General features: G+C 25.9%; 1 protein-coding gene across 1 annotated transcript; it reads left to right on the plus strand.

Moving 5' to 3' along the window:
* The first annotated feature begins 11,847 nt into the window (after nt 1-11,847).
* Nucleotides 11,848-16,029, plus strand: LOC101508133 (benzyl alcohol O-benzoyltransferase-like). Its single transcript, XM_004497959.4, has 2 exons — nt 11,848-12,372; nt 14,991-16,029. The coding sequence occupies exons 1-2, from the start codon at nt 11,935-11,937 to the stop codon at nt 15,942-15,944; spliced, it is 1,392 nt and encodes a 463-aa protein (XP_004498016.1). The 5' UTR covers nt 11,848-11,934; the 3' UTR covers nt 15,945-16,029.
* The last annotated feature ends 390 nt before the right edge of the window (nt 16,030-16,419 follow it).

Genomic DNA, 16,419 nt, shown 5'->3' on the forward strand with positions numbered 1-16,419 from the left:
GGAAAGAGTTTTTTATTTTTCTTATCGATCTTGAAGCTTGAGGCTTGGATCTTTGAGATATTACAATTTGTAAATTTGAAATGTTTTCTCTTTAAAAGATAATATTGTAGTTATTGTTTAGGTGGAAAATTTTCTCTTGAAAAAATGTTAAGCTTTTTGTATTGATGTTGTAAAGATTTTATATCAAATTATCTTTCATTTGAAATAGTAGTGGCCAAACCAAACATAATGGTTTGGGAAAAAAAATTATTTTTATTGTTTTTTAGTACTTGAGATTTTAGATCATGAAACGGCTGAAAGATGTTTTCATGAGATTCTTGAGAAACGAAAGATGAAACTTGTTTTTATGATTATGAGTAGTTTAAGCTTGATTGGTGATGATTAATAAGGGTTAGAAGCAAAATGTTTCAACCTTTATGTAAAAAATTTGCATCTTTTAGTGAAGAGTGGAAGTTTAAAATTTGATATGAAATTTTTTTCAAATCTTTGAGACATTTCTAATTAATGATTAAAGTTTCAAAGTCTGTGTTATAGATTATGAATTAAGTCAAGGTTTGATCTTTATCCTTAAAAGACATGATGGTCTTAAACCTTTAATGACACTATGTAAAATTGTAAAATTAATTATGTTTCAGGAAAATAATTGTACATGTAAAGTGTTAGATTCAAAATTTATTTATTTTAAATGTATAGATCTAACGTTTATGAATTTAGATATATTTTTTAAATTAAATATTTTTCTCTATTTCTCAATGAGATAGTCAAATCCATATATGGATAGTGGAATTTAAAATAAGGTTAAATAAGTTTTTACTCTCTATAGAATTTTATTTTTTAGTTCCTATAAAAAATTCACTTTTAATTTTTATTTTGAAAAGTTTTTGTAAAAACTTGACACTTTTTAGATTCTTAAAAAAATCTCAATAAAATTAAAATAAAAACTAGAAGTGAATAAAGAATTTTATAGATTAAATTTTAAAGATCATAATTTTGTAAGCGCTAAAAACCTATTTACCCAAATTTCTGTTTTTAAAGTGGGGAAGCATTGAAAAGAAATATAATTTCTGAAGTCTAAGGTTGTGAAAGTTGTAAATTTTCTTATTTTATCTAAGTTGTTGAGGTTTATTTGGTGTTCATAAATTTATTTCATAATCAAATAATTGTTGGTTGTAATATTCATTGATTTTCAAACAATTAAAGTCTTGTCAGTGAGTAGCTGTAGGGAGATATAGCTGTTTATTTTTCTATCCTTAAAAGTGTTTGATTTTGTGATTGTTTCAAGAAATGAACCTTGTAGGTGTTTTCCAAAATTTATGATTTATAAAAAGAGGTGGAAAGTTTGTGGCTTTAGGAGTGTTGACTTGCAGTGATTTGCATATTGAAGCCTATGTACTCATCATTGATACCAGCTTGTTACGCTTACCAATGTGAATAGAGGGAGGTCTGTTGAGATCCATGTTCCATATAACCAAGGAACAAACCCGATGAATTGTCTTTAACCACAAGAAAAGAAACATATTTCAATGAAAGCAGGACTTCAAGTAGAATTTAATGTCATAAGTAAATTGATTTGAATTGTGATCCTTTTTAAATTAAATTTGTATTTAAAAGTTGGTTTTCAAATTTTATAACTTGGGAATATTTAGAACTTCATAATACTAACCATAATTAGTGTTAAAAAATAAGTAAGGTGATTGAGTGTGTGAGTAGTGTAAAGCAAAATAAAAAGTAAAGAGAAAGAAGATTACACATACAATTTTGTACCGGTTCACCATAAACATTGGACTTTTCTACTAAAATGCTTAAGATAACTTCTCAAATTCCACATTTAGACAAGTCCTCCAACCCGACCTTTATTTCCTATATTTTATTAGCCTTAACATGCTTACAATTCTTCTTCTTAGACACACTAGACTTAATAGACATTATAGGTGAAACTGAGTCTCTTTTACAAATCAAAAGATGACTTTAGAAAGTTTACCAAATAGAATATTTAGTTGGCATCAAGTTCATATAACTTGATTGAGATGAAATGGATCTTCACACTCCTGTATTCTTTAGATTTAGTGATCTAGGATGAGCTCTAAGTGTCGTTGAACTTTTAATCAAGTTTTTTTCCTTCTTGTTTTATGATAAAAGTGTTTGAATACCTAATGTAAGTTTTTGTTCTTCAAGTTCTGAGCTCTTCTATATTTATAGATAAGATGTAGAGCTTCAAGAATATTTTCAAATCTTCATGTGATTGTTGGGTTCAAATCCCAACACATAGTAACCTTTAATAAAAAATTTCTTGTAGAGCTATGATCATTCTAAATTTTAAGTGGATTTTAGAATGTTTGTTTGGTATGGTCATGACTTGTGATGCACGAGAGAGAAAACCTGGTTATTGTTCACTAAAGTGAACAGTGCAAGTACAATTACTTTAACTATTTTTTTGTCACAAAATTGTTTTTGTACCTTCTCTTATGAATTTCTGAATATTTAATTTTTTTATTTTCATAAAGTTGTTGTTTGAATTTATTTATGTTGAATTCTTTGAACCTTATAAACTTAAGTTCTCATTTATTTTTCTTGATAGCTTATTCATCATATCCAAAAGTGTTTATATCTTATCACGATGAATATTGTTTTTTCGTCTCAAATGAGTTATGAAAGTTTTGAAGATTATTCATTCTTTAATGGATCATATATTGCAAATGTGTTTTTGAGTTGATTCAGTATTTGTCTCTTGACCAAACATGAATTGATTATCTTCTTGATTTCTCTCACACATATATGATTAATATGATATTTTAGCACATAACTTTCTGAAGTCATCCAAAAAGTTAATTTTGCCTTGTGATTCATTGATTTATGTTTTGATTATTTTATTATTTCTTATCTTAACAAAATTACTCAATAGCACATATTAAATAACAATATGTATCCAAACATCTCGATCATTTAATCCTTGATGTTTGTCATCTTTAAAACACCATTAGAGATTTGTCTCAACTGAACTACCTAAACAACTTGAGATACATGAAAGAAGGAAGTGTCATCCACGTCCATACAACAGAGATTTCATTCTCAATTCCTTTGATTTGGTTAATGTGATCCAATATTTCGAATTAGTATGGAGATTTCATATTCATAGAAGTTTGATAACTAATTAATATGTTAATCATGATATGCTTATGATAATAATTACACCCTAACTATGTGTGAATGCATGTTCTACTATTCTTATGTTTTTTGGAAGTAAAAATAATTAATGGGAGTACAAGGGGTACTACAACTCATTTTTAAAAAATGAGACCAAATCCAACATGATAATTGTCAACCACTACTTAGGTTCAAACAATCTAAAAACCAGTTTAATCTATTGCTTACTACAGGAACAAGTCTCTACCAAATAGTGGTTTCTATATTCCCAGAAATTATGCCAAATACTGCGATTATTAACAAGCATTCTCCATCACCACTTGGACAGTAGTGCTATGTTAAAGGTCTCAAATGTTCTATTTCCCAAACCACTTATGCTCTTCGGTAGAAATATTTTATCCCATCTCATCCAACAAACCTTATTGGATTCTAACAACTTTTTGGCAAGTGTCCAATTCGTTCAAGTAGTATTAGTGATAAGAAGATTGTCTTTATAGGAATTCTGTTTAATTTCATTACGCAACAAGATAAATAATACTTAGGTTAGTAAAAGGTTTATAATGGGTTGTTTGAGTACAAATGAAATAAAATTAACAAGATAGAAATTATGAGGAAAAAAAATTAAGGATTTGAATTATCTCATTTCAATATATAATTATTAATTTATTATTTTAATAATTTAACTTATTTAATTACGTCAAATTATTCAATTAGACTAAGACCAAATTTTTTATTCAAAATTTCTTTTTAAAAACAATAAACGTTAAATTTATAAGGTGATTATATTTGTTACTCAAAATATGTACGTATTTAATTTCTTATGTTAATATTGTTTTTTCACCAAAATACCAAAATTCCTTATGTGAAAGAGAAGAAATACAAAGGAAAACTCACCAACACGGAATTTATCAAAGTTACTCGTCCTCCAAATGGAAAATGTCCACCCTTCCAAGCAGACAATTTATTTCTCATCATGTTCAAATTAGTTCCCAAGTACCAATTGCATGTGACATACGGTACAAGATATTTCTTAAAATATTTATATATTTATTTACTTATTTAATAAATCAATTGTAAACCTACATAGTGGTAATATAACACTTTTATATTATTTTAAGTGTTTTCAAAAAGATTTTTATTTTATGATATTTCAACATGTTTTGGGACAAAAAGTGTCACAATTCAAATTTTTAAATATCATCTATTTCACTACGAATGTTGTGTCTAGAATTCCCTCATTATTATAGGTTGAGATTATTCTCACAAAAATTGATTATGGTAAAATTCTAAATATTTTTAAATTAGTTAGTTTAATTAGTTGAAAACAATAAAATGCTAGCTAGTAATAAATGTCAGAACAAAAATTATATTTATTGGAGAAAATAATTAGGTACATTGTACTTTTACAATTCATTTATAGTTCTAGACATGCTACAAAAATACTACAACATATTGGGTCCAAAATGAACTAGGGTGTTTTACAACACTTTCAACGTGGTTTCAACTAAATTCATCATATTTTTAGTTTGTCGAAATTATACATTTAGTCTTTTAATTTATTTTGTGTTTTTACTGTATTTTGATTATGTTTTTTGGTCCATTAACTTTACATTCGTTAGTCATATTAGTTCTTTCAGTTAGTTTTCAATATAAAATTTTAATTCCAATTTAACTGTTATTTAAGGTGGATGAATTGAGACCAAAGTGAAACTAAAAAATAAAGTCCCGTTCGGGATAGTTTTTGATTTTCTATTCTGAAATTTTCAAAAACTAAAATCAGTTTTCTATTTTGAGTTTTCAATTTTCAGATATCAATTTCAATTCTTAATTGAATATCAGTTCCTATTTTATTTGAATTGAGTCACTCTCTTTTAACATATACAATTATGAATTCACCAAGTATAAAATAATATTAATATGTCAAAATAATAAAAAATAAAAAATATAACAATAATATTAAATTTTAGACTTAATTACAATTTTGGTCTTTCAATTTTCACCAATTTAATAATTGGTCTCTCTATTTTAAAAGTCAATAGTTTTGGTTCCTCTTTCAAATTTTTTGAAGTAAAAATGACGATTTAACATATTTTAAATTATGTGGCATATAGTTTTATGATATAGAACCATCTAGATGTCATAATTATTCATATATCATTAATTAAATTACAAAAATAAAAATATTTTTGAAGTTGAAAGTTATGTTTTTATTGGGTTTCATTGCAATTTCATAGGTGTTAATGATTCTACATCATTACATCATATGTCTCGTTATTTATAGTATATCACATTGTCATTTTGTAGTTAAAAAATTAGAATGAAATATCAAATCTGTTAAATTTTAAAATAGGGGAAGTGATTTTGTGAATTGGTAAAAATAGAGGGACTAAAACTACAATTAAACCTAAATTTTAATTATTTAAAATCATTAATTATTATAAAATTATAATTTATTTAATTATAATAATTTTAATAATAGTGGTTGAAAGTAGTAGTTGTGGATGTTGACTATTTTAGTGGTGATCGATCTTCGAATGCAGCTGCAATGGTCAAAAGAGACAATTGATAATTGAAGTGTGACTCAAGTGGTGGATGGTGGTATGAGGTGGGTGGTAGATGTCGGAGATGGTGGTGGTGGTGGTCAGAGGTGAGTGGTTGGTGGTCGAAGATGGTGGTGGCAATTGTCAGATGTTGGTGGTCTGTGATGATGGCTTTGGAGATAGAGGTGGCGATTAATTATTGTTGAAGTGGTGTTTATGTCTATTGATGGTGACATGTTAATTTTAAAACAAAAATAAGTATTACAAAACTGATTTTTTTGGTTTTGAGGTTTAAGGAAATGTTATTTTGAAACTAAGTAAAAAACTAACTCAACTTCATTTTATCCGAACAACTTTTTGGTTTTAAAATTGACTTTCAAAATAAAAAACTCAAAACTGCCTCAAATAGGCCTTTAAGTTAGAAGAAGAATGAGAGAAAAAAAAACTATTCTTTTTTTACTTTAAATTATTAACTTATTTTTTGGTTTCACTATGTTCTCAAGTCACCCACCCTAAAAGACACGTAAGTTGGAGTTAATGAATCTATTACGTTCAATAAATTTGTTCAATAATTTTTTTACCCGCAAACCGTATGATTTAAGGGGTGCAAATATTCAATTTTGATTTGATTTTTGAGGGATGAACTAATAAAAAAATTGTAGGTTTGGTTCAGGATTTTCAATCTATTCTCACAAAACCAATAAAAAAAATAGGTTTAATTATAGTTTTAGTCCCTATATTTATACTGATTCACGAAATTGGTCCCCCTATTTTAAAAGTCGACAATTTTGGTTTCTCCTTCTAATTTTTTTTAACTAAAAAATGATGACGTGAGATGTTTTAAATAATGCGATATATGATACAATGATATAGAGTGATTAACACCCATGAAATTGAAATAAAACGCCGTGAAAAATTAAATTTCAACTTCGGAAATTTATCATATTTTTAATTTAATTAATGACATATGAATAATTAATGCATCTAGATGATTTTATATCATAGAATGGTATGTCACGTCATTTAAAATATATATTAAATCGTCATTTTTTAGTTTAAAAATATGAAAGAGAAACCAAAATTGTTGACTTTTAAAATAAGAGGATCAATTCCGCAAGTCAGTATAAATATAAAGACCAAAACTGCAATTAAGTCCAAAAAATATGGACCAATAGAAAATAATCTGTTTGGTTTAGAATAAGTCGATTTGTTCAGTTTAAAAAAATTAAAAAATTGAAGAAACTCATTTTAAGAAATCTAAACAAAATTATTTAATTTTTCTAAAAACACTATATATTCTTTATACTATCAAAATAACTATATAAACTATAATGAGAAAAATAATGTATAAAATTAAAAATATATCATATAACAAACGTTTGTAAGATAACAATTACTAATAATTTGAAATAAAAAAATGTAATAATTTAGCTTGAATTTCAAGTGATCAATTTTAAATAATATAAAATCGATACGTAAAATCTATAGTAGTCAAATGTGATTAGTTAGATTTAGTTTAAGTTCAAACAAGAAAAAACCAACATAATTTAATAAGCTAAGTTGAATCTTTAACTTCATTAGATAATTGGTTTAGTTATTATGCCTCTAGGAACAATAAACGCTATCCTTGTGAGAGGAAGGAATCCAGGAAAGTGAGAAGCTGCAATCCTATTGTTTACTATTGTAGAAAAAAGGATTTGAGGAATCGATAATTATTTCAAAAATTGATTATTTAAGTAATATATGATAAAACAACTGAGTCCTTTTTGTTTAGACGAAATGACAAAATATTATTATAAACTTATATATATAATTGTGAGATTTTGTATTTTAATATATAATATAATATTTAATTTAATAATTTTGATATTTACTATTAAATTAAGACTTACGTATAGATATGTATATAATCTCATCCATCCTGTTAATCTTTTTTATTTAATTAAACCCATAATTCATCGAATTTAATTAAATTAAAGAACGTATCAATGTTTAAAAATTAGTCTGATTAAAATATAAAGATCGAACAAGAGACATACCAAATTTAATTTAACGAGTTGTTTATACATTATCAAACGTAAGGACCAAAATGATGGATTTGTGTTATACGATATAAAACTATTGTACTAAATATCAATATAAAGTGATATTTCCACCAAAAAGTAAGGAACGCAATAAAAGTGAGCAGCTGCATGTGGCGGTCCTATTGTTTACTGTTGTACCAAATATCTGTTTGTCGTTTCCGCCATCCGTATATTTTTCTAACAATGACTTCAGCTTTTTGAAATTAAAACATGAATAATTCTTTTAAAAAGTACTACTTGCAATTTTATTTTCGTATAATACTAAATACTAGTTTAAAATTAAGTCCTAAACGAACATAAGTTTGAAGTCAAAAGTCGGTAATGACTAGGAAGATTCATCGTGACTTTCACGGTTGTTGAGAGTATTTCTTTTTGGGAAGATCGTAGTAGTATGTCCATTGACCATAAATTATTACAGTTTATAATTATATTTTAATTTTTTAACAAAAACATTTTTTTTATGACTCAATATTTTTACAAAATCGTTAAAGAATCCTATACAATTTAAAATTTTAACACTCTACTGACCGGCCATGTTCATTTGTCCCTGAACTCAGAGGCTTGTACGAAGATATTAGTATTTGCATTTTTCTTGTTTATGGTGTGACTAGAGTGTTCATGGGTATGGAACTATGGATCCATTCATGAATCTTGTTACTCAAACTAATGCAATATGTAATTTTTAACTCAATTAATTTGAGTTTTAGTCTAATATGAACATATTCGTTTAAATCTAAATATATATTTTTTTTAAACAACAAATTTAATATTTTAAATATGTGATTCAAACTTATTATGATATATTATTATTATTATTATTATTATTATTATTATTATTATTATTATTATTATGTAGTTATAATTTAGTTATCTAACTTGATTCCAGTATTTATTGTTAATTTAGTTTATTTATTTGTTTTGTTTTGAGATATTTAAATATTATAGTTTAATTTTTTCAAAAAAATATTAAAATTTACTTATATTTTTAAATATTTTTTTTATGACACACTATCCTAATCCAACTCAGATTTGTGAGTCGGTTTAATGTAAAAATAACATATAACTCAACTCTAATAATTTCATTTGTTCAAATATCAAATTAAGTATAAATAAATCCAAACTAACTCGTGTTCACCTTACCATAAATAACAAAACGTGATTGTAGATTTGCATGGAACCTTTTTTTGTAAGTAAATATTCTTCTTGTCTTAAATTATATCTTTGATTCAAAATATTCTTAAATTATGTCTTTGATTCAAAATATTCCTCTATTTATTTGTTACTTTATAATATCAATACAATATTTATTATTTTTTAATGTTAATCTTATGTAATATACAATACTCGTCTTATTTATTATTTTAGAATCAATTTATTTTATAAATAAATTGTGAAATTAGCTGTTATTTTATTTTTATATATGATATTTATCAATTATTTTATTTTTATATATGATATTTATCAATTATTTTATTTTCACTTATTATTTTTTACTACCTTATATCCATATCAAAATTTTTATGTTTTTTTTATTTTTTATTTTCTTTTTATCTATATAATCTTTTATTTAAAACTCTACATTATGTCTTATATTGAAATTATATATAAAATGTATTATTTTTTTTTCACCTTCAAGATGTTGTATCTCTGTCTTGTGATTATTAAAGGATAAAAAAAATTTGTAGAGTAAAAAGTTGCATATCCGAGATGCGATCATCTATAACATCTTTATTTTCTATTTTTCATTTTAATAAAAGAATAATTGTTAATTTAATAAATAAAACTAATAAAAATATTTAACAAAACAAAATTATATTAATAAAATCAAACAAAATACATTTAATAGAAAAAAAAAACTACATCAAAATTAATATGGTTGAATAGATGTGTCAAAACAAATAACGTATTATATTATTTTAACAACTCCATCTTATTTTTCTTCCGGATCTAATAAAAAAAATAATTAAAAAAAGTAAATTATGTTAATAAAATCAAACAAAATACATTAAATTGAAGAAATAAAAAATAATTTAATGTATTTTGTTTGATTTTATTAATATAATTTTCTTATTTTATTATTATTATTATTATTATTATTTTATTTATTTATTAAATTTGAAGAAAAAATATGAGAGAGTTGTTAATAGAATAAGTTGCTAATTTATTTACAAAATAATATTTTGATATATAATTTTAAATGTAAAATATAACGAAGAATTTTAAATAAAACAAAGAAATAGATGTAAAAAAACCAATTTTTGTATATTAATTTGTCATTGACCGGGGATATTGGCTCTCAAGTAAAATCAACGTCCAAGCTTCCGAGAATTTTCTGCTTATGCATGCTTCCGAGAATTTTATTTTAAATATTTTAATATTATTTTTTATATTTAAATTTATTTAAAGTTTAATATTTTTTATTCGGTGCAACCGTTTGTTATTCGGTGCACCACTTTCAAAATGGTGAATTGGAAATTATTATTTAAAAATTATTGAAAATTTAAACGATAGTTAATAGTATTTTTTTAAAAGTAATAGTTTGAGACCTTCTTCATCTTTTTTGATAAAAATGTGAGTTAATTTATGTCAATTAAATATGTAATATATTTATTTTTCTTTATTTTAATTAAATCGATATCATTTAAATTATTATTTTAATTATAAAAATAAAAATAATCATAAGTGTATTCTTGAAAAAAACAACGTCAATAATTCTTAGTATTTTAAACATTTTTTAAAAGTGATATACAGTAGATCATAGTTCATATTAAAATTTGCCATGTTGTAATTAAAATAGTATATGTATATTTTTTATTTCTCAACATCCATTCATAATCTTATTTTATCTGTATCTTTTTTTATATAACATCATTAATATATAACAACTATTATATATTATCTGTATTTTTTTTTCTACCATATCATTAATATATAACAACTATTATATATTATTTGCATTTTTCTTTCTATCACATCATTAATATATAGCAACTATTATATATTATTTGTATTTTTCTTTCTATCACATCATCAATATATAGCAACTATTACATATTATATGTATCTTTCTTTCTATCACATCATTAATATATAGCAACTATTATATATTATCTGTATCTTTCTTTGGATTTTGTATATATATATGATTTAAAAAAAACAATTCCTTAATTGCCATACTTTAAAAATTATTTCCCCAAATGTCCTACTTTTTTTTTTTCAATTGGAGGTCGTTTCCTGGGGAAGCGACTGACCAATTTTTTGAAACTCAATAGAAGGTTGTTTCCCGGAGAAGCTACTTCTAATTGAGTAATATTTTTTTTTTTGAAACTCAATAGGTCGTTTCCTAGGGAAGCGACTTCTAACTGAGTAATGAATTTTAAAAAATGTGTGGTCGCTTCCTAAAGGAACGACTTTTTATTGAAAAAACAAAAAAGTAGGGCATTTGGAGAAATAGTTTTCAAAGTAGGGCAATTAAGGAATTTTTTTTTCTTAAAAAGGATATATATTATACAAAAGTCTATATATATATCCCTTTTTTTTAAAAAAAAAAATTCCTTAATTGCCATACTTTGAAAATTATTTCCATAAATGTCCTACTTTTTTTTTCAATAGGAGGTTGTTCCCTGGAAAGAGATCACTTAAAGACCAATTTTTTGAAACTCAATCGTTTTCCGGGGAAGCGACTTCTAACTGAGTAATATTACAGTTAGAAGTGACTTCCCCAGAAAACGACCTTCTATTGAATTTTAAAAAATTGGTGGTCGCTTCCTTAGAGAACGACCTTTTATTAAAAAAAAAAAAAGGACATTTGAAGAAATAATTTTTAAAATAAGACAATTAAGGAATTTTTTTTTCAAAAAAAAATATATATTATACAAAAGTGTTTTTCTTTCTATCAGATCATTAATATATAACAACTATTATATTATTATCTATATCTTTGTTTCTACATCTGGAGTATGTATATTATCTATATCTGTTTTATCTGAGTAGTGGTGTATAGGGACCACTTAAACATTTTCTTATTGGAATTACGGGATGTGGGTCATATCCCAGTTCATTATATAGACACAACTCTACACATTCACTACTCATATACTAGAGAATCCAACAAAACCATTATCACATTATCAAAATAACCATACATCTTATCTTTAAGAGTTATTATGTCTCAATCTCTAGTATTCAAAGTAAAGAGGCATGAGCCAGAATTAGTAAAACCATCAAAACCCACACCAAATGAAACAAAACTTCTGTCAGACATAGATGACCAAGATGGGTTACGTTTTCAAATTCCAGTTGTACAATTTTATAACTATGATCCAAATATGAAAGGGAAAGACCCTGTTGATGTAATTAGAAAAGCTTTGGCAAAAACACTTGTGTTTTATTATCCATTTGCTGGTAGATTGAGGGAAGGTAATGATAGAAAGCTTATGGTTGATTGTAATGGTGAAGGTGTTTTGTTTATTGAAGCTGATGCTGATGTTAGTGTTGAAGAATTTGGTGGTCAACTTCAACCTCCTTTTCCTTGTTGGGATCAACTTCTCTTTGATGTTCCTGGTTCTTCTCAAGTTATTAATACTCCTCTGCTTCTTATTCAGGTATACTATTTCTTTGTTTTCTTGTTTTATTCATATAAACTTACACACACATATTTTAGCCTATAAATTATTAGACCCAAAGATATATTCATTTCTCAAAACAAACAGGGAATTATAAAATTTTATTATAAAATATAGTAACATTATGAAATATCAATCTCTATATTTTATTTGCATCAATTCAAAAAAATTAAACTTTTGTCAGAATGTCAAATTCAATTGTTGTAAAGTGGTGTACATACTCTAATTTTTTATACTCCAATAATAATAATAATAATAATAATAATAATATTAATAATAATACTAATAATAATAATAATAATAATAATAATGGTTGGTAACTGGTGGCAGTCAATGTCCCTACCTAAGAATATTCTTTTTCGTATGAATATCTGCATGAGTTTGTTAAACTTAAAGAAAAACGGTCAATTTTTTGGAAGTAAATATGATATGTTTTTATTGTAATATTTAAAACTATTTATTAAAAAGTATTGTACATATTTGTTTGAAATCAATTCTATAATATACAAGTGAGTTAAATCTTATATCATCTACAAATTTATTTTCACTACTAAATCAATAAATTTCACTATTTGATCAAATAAAATATGATAAAATTATTGAATTAATAATAAAAATAATATTGTACATAAACAAGATTATATTAGTTATGAACATTAGATTAAACCATTGTTTGAAGGAAAGGTTTGAAGTTATTGTAAACAAAGTCTTCATAAACATGCTTTGAATCAAGGTGTTTATATATATACTTTCAAAACAACGTGCATACCATTATATTGTGCCCTATCACAACACGAGGAAAAAGAGATGGTAAATATATCACTATAAATTCACATTATCTTATAACATTTTAAGTTTAAATGTGAGACATAACATATACTTGAATTGTAATGACATACAGGTAACACGTCTTAAGTGCGGTGGTTTCATTTTTGCTCTTCGTCTAAACCACACAATGAGCGACGCAGCAGGTTTGGTTCAATTTATGAATGCCTTAGGAGAAATATCTCGTGGCATGAACGAACCTTCAATTCCACCAGTGTGGTATTAATAATAATAATAATAATAATAATAATAATAATAATAATAATAATAATAATAATAATAATAAATGATGGTTGGTAACTGGTAGCAGTGAATGTCCCTACCTAAGAATATTCTTTTTGGTATGAATATTTATGACTTATATAATTTATGAATAATTTGCATTAGTTTTTTAAAATTATAGAAAAACGGTCAATTTTTTGAAAGTAAATAATATGTTTTTATTGTAATATTTAAAACTATTTATTAAAAAGTATTGTACATATTTGTTTGAAATCAATTCTATAATATACAAGTAAATTAAATTTTAAATCATGTATAAATTTATTTTCGCTACTAAATCAATAAATTTCACTATTTGATCAAATAAGATATGATAAAATTTATTGATTTAATAATAAAAATAATCTTGTACATAATACAAGATTATATTACAATTGTGTACATTAGATTAAACCATTGTTTGAATGAAAGACTTGAAGTTATTGTAAACAAAGTTTTAATAAACATGTTTTGAATCAAAGTGTACGTTTATATATATACTTTTAAATCTAATGATCATGACTTTTACAAAATTGTGGTCAATCACAATCCAAAACAACGTGCATACTATTATATTGTGCCCTATCACAACACGAGGGAAAAAAAAAATGAATGTTTGACTGTGGTCCAAACTTTTTGAGTGTTATTGTGGTTCCAATTTTTTTTTTTTTAATGGCAAAAGAGATGGTAAATATATCACTATAAATTCATATTCTCTTATAACATTTTAAATTTAACTAGAGATAACATATAATTTAATAGATTTATTTAATTTGTTTCTCAGTTAACCTAGAATGTAAAAACAGTTGAAATCTAAATTAATTTATTTGCAACTTGTAAATTTATTTTATTTTTTTTGTAGAATAGATGATAAATATTATTAAAAATTTATACATAATTGTGAAGTTTTAATTTCAAATCCGACATGATAAATAACTTTAAAATATAACATTTATTAATTGAATTATGATTTAAAAACGAATTAAAATTTTTAAATACACACGCTTGAATTTATTATTGTCGATACACACGCTTGAATTGAAATGCTCAGAGCATCTCCAACGGTAAACTCAATATGAGTTCATTGAATGAGGTCCACCATGCTACATCATATTGAAATAATCTATTCATTTTTTACTCCAACGTTGAAGTCACATGTTTATTAAAAAGGGTCCACCACTAACAAATTATTTATTTATTATTATTCATAAATTAATACAAATAAAAGGTAACCGTAGTACCGTTCCTTCGTGAGAGAACGATGATGACAACTTGACATATCTCCAACAGTAAACTCATCAAAAACGGTTACATAATTACACCTGACGGACGGACTCATTTTGACTATTGGAGATGCTCTCATAAGCGACACACCTAATTTTGAGCATAAGAGTGTTTGGTTGTGGTCCCACTTAATTAATTTGCAACTTTTGAAAAAATTTAAATAATAAATAATTATTATTTTTATTATTAGTGGTTCACATGCATGCTTGAATTGTAATGACACACAGGTAACACGTCTTAAGTGTGGTGGTTTCATTTTTGCTCTTCGTCTAAACCACACAATGAGCGACGCAGCAGGTTTGGTTCAATTCATGAATGCGTTAGGAGAAATATCTCGTGGCATGAACGAACCTTCAATTCCACCAGTGTGGTATAGAGAGCTTTTGAATGCAAGGGACCCACCAAGAGTGACGTGTACTCATCGCGAATACGAACAAATACCCGACACTAAAGGAACCATCATCTCCTTAGATGACATGGACCACCGCTCTTTCTTCTTCGGTCCCACCGAGGTAGCGGCAATTCGCGCTCTCCTTCCACCTCACCAACAACAACAACATCAACACTCCAATTTCGAGATCCTCACGGCATGTCTCTGGCGTTGTCGAACAATCGCGTTGCAACCAGACACAGACGAGGAAGTTCGCATAATCTGCATCGTCAACGCGCGTGGCAAGTTTAATCCTCCGTTACCTAACGGTTTTTACGGTAACGCTTTTGCGTTTCCCGTTGCAGTTACAACTGCTGGGAAACTAATTGAAAATCCGTTGGGGTATGCATTGGAGTTAGTTAGGAAAGCAAAAGCTGATGTCACTGAAGAATATATGCATTCAATTGCAGATTTAATGGTTACAAACGGTCGACCACATTTTACTGTGGTGAGATCGTATCTTGTGTCGGATGTGACACGTGCTGGTTTTGGAGAGGTGGAGTTTGGTTGGGGGAAAGCTGTTTATGGTGGGCCAGCTAAAGGAGGAGTTGGTGCTATTCCTGGTGTTGCTAGCTTTTACATACCTTTTAAAAATGATAAAGGAGAGGAAGGTTTGGTTATACCGGTTTGTTTGCCAACTCAAGCAATGGAGAGGTTTGTTAAAGAGTTGGATCATGTGCTCAACAACAACAACATTAACCAAACTATTAAGGGTGGTCTAAAATCTGGTTTTATTATTTCTTCCTTGTAGACTTAAAAAAAAAATGTTTGTTTGAATTTTCTTTGTATCCAAAACTAAATGAATTGCATACTAGTTATTAAGTTTGGTGTGAGAATATATATAGCATGTTGCAAGAGAAGAATCCGGATGATCAAGTTAAGTTAATCATTCTTCAAAAAATTTAGGTTATTGGCTTTTATCATCTTTCTAAACATTCTACTATCACAAAAGAGATAGAACCTATGACCACCTTTAGTTTTCATTGTAAGACACTCTCAAAAGAGAACCTATGACCACCTTGAGTTTAAATATTAACCCTTTACCACTAAGTTGGGGAGTTTCTCGTGAAAAATGTGAGAGAAAAGTATAACAAAAAAAATATAAATATATTAAGTTATTAATTTTTAAGTAATATAGTTAGTTTAAATAGTTAAGATTGAACAGTTGAATTATTAAAATTTAAATTTCTAAAATTTATTCAGTTCAGTTAATTAGTTAAGATTAA

Source organism: Cicer arietinum, chromosome 4 (assembly GCF_000331145.2).
Source record: "Cicer arietinum cultivar CDC Frontier isolate Library 1 chromosome 4, Cicar.CDCFrontier_v2.0, whole genome shotgun sequence".
Classification (NCBI taxonomy): Eukaryota; Viridiplantae; Streptophyta; class Magnoliopsida; order Fabales; family Fabaceae; genus Cicer; species Cicer arietinum.

What these genes read in the sequence shown, in the direction of transcription:
- LOC101508133 (XM_004497959.4), top strand. Translation starts at nt 11,935, where the DNA reads ATGTCTCAATCTCTAGTATTCAAAGTAAAGAGGCATGAGCCAGAATTA. An exon ending in CTCCTCTGCTTCTTATTCAG is followed by an intron (nt 12,373 to 14,990) that starts GTATACTATTTC and finishes AATGACACACAG; the next exon opens with GTAACACGTCTTAAGTGTGG.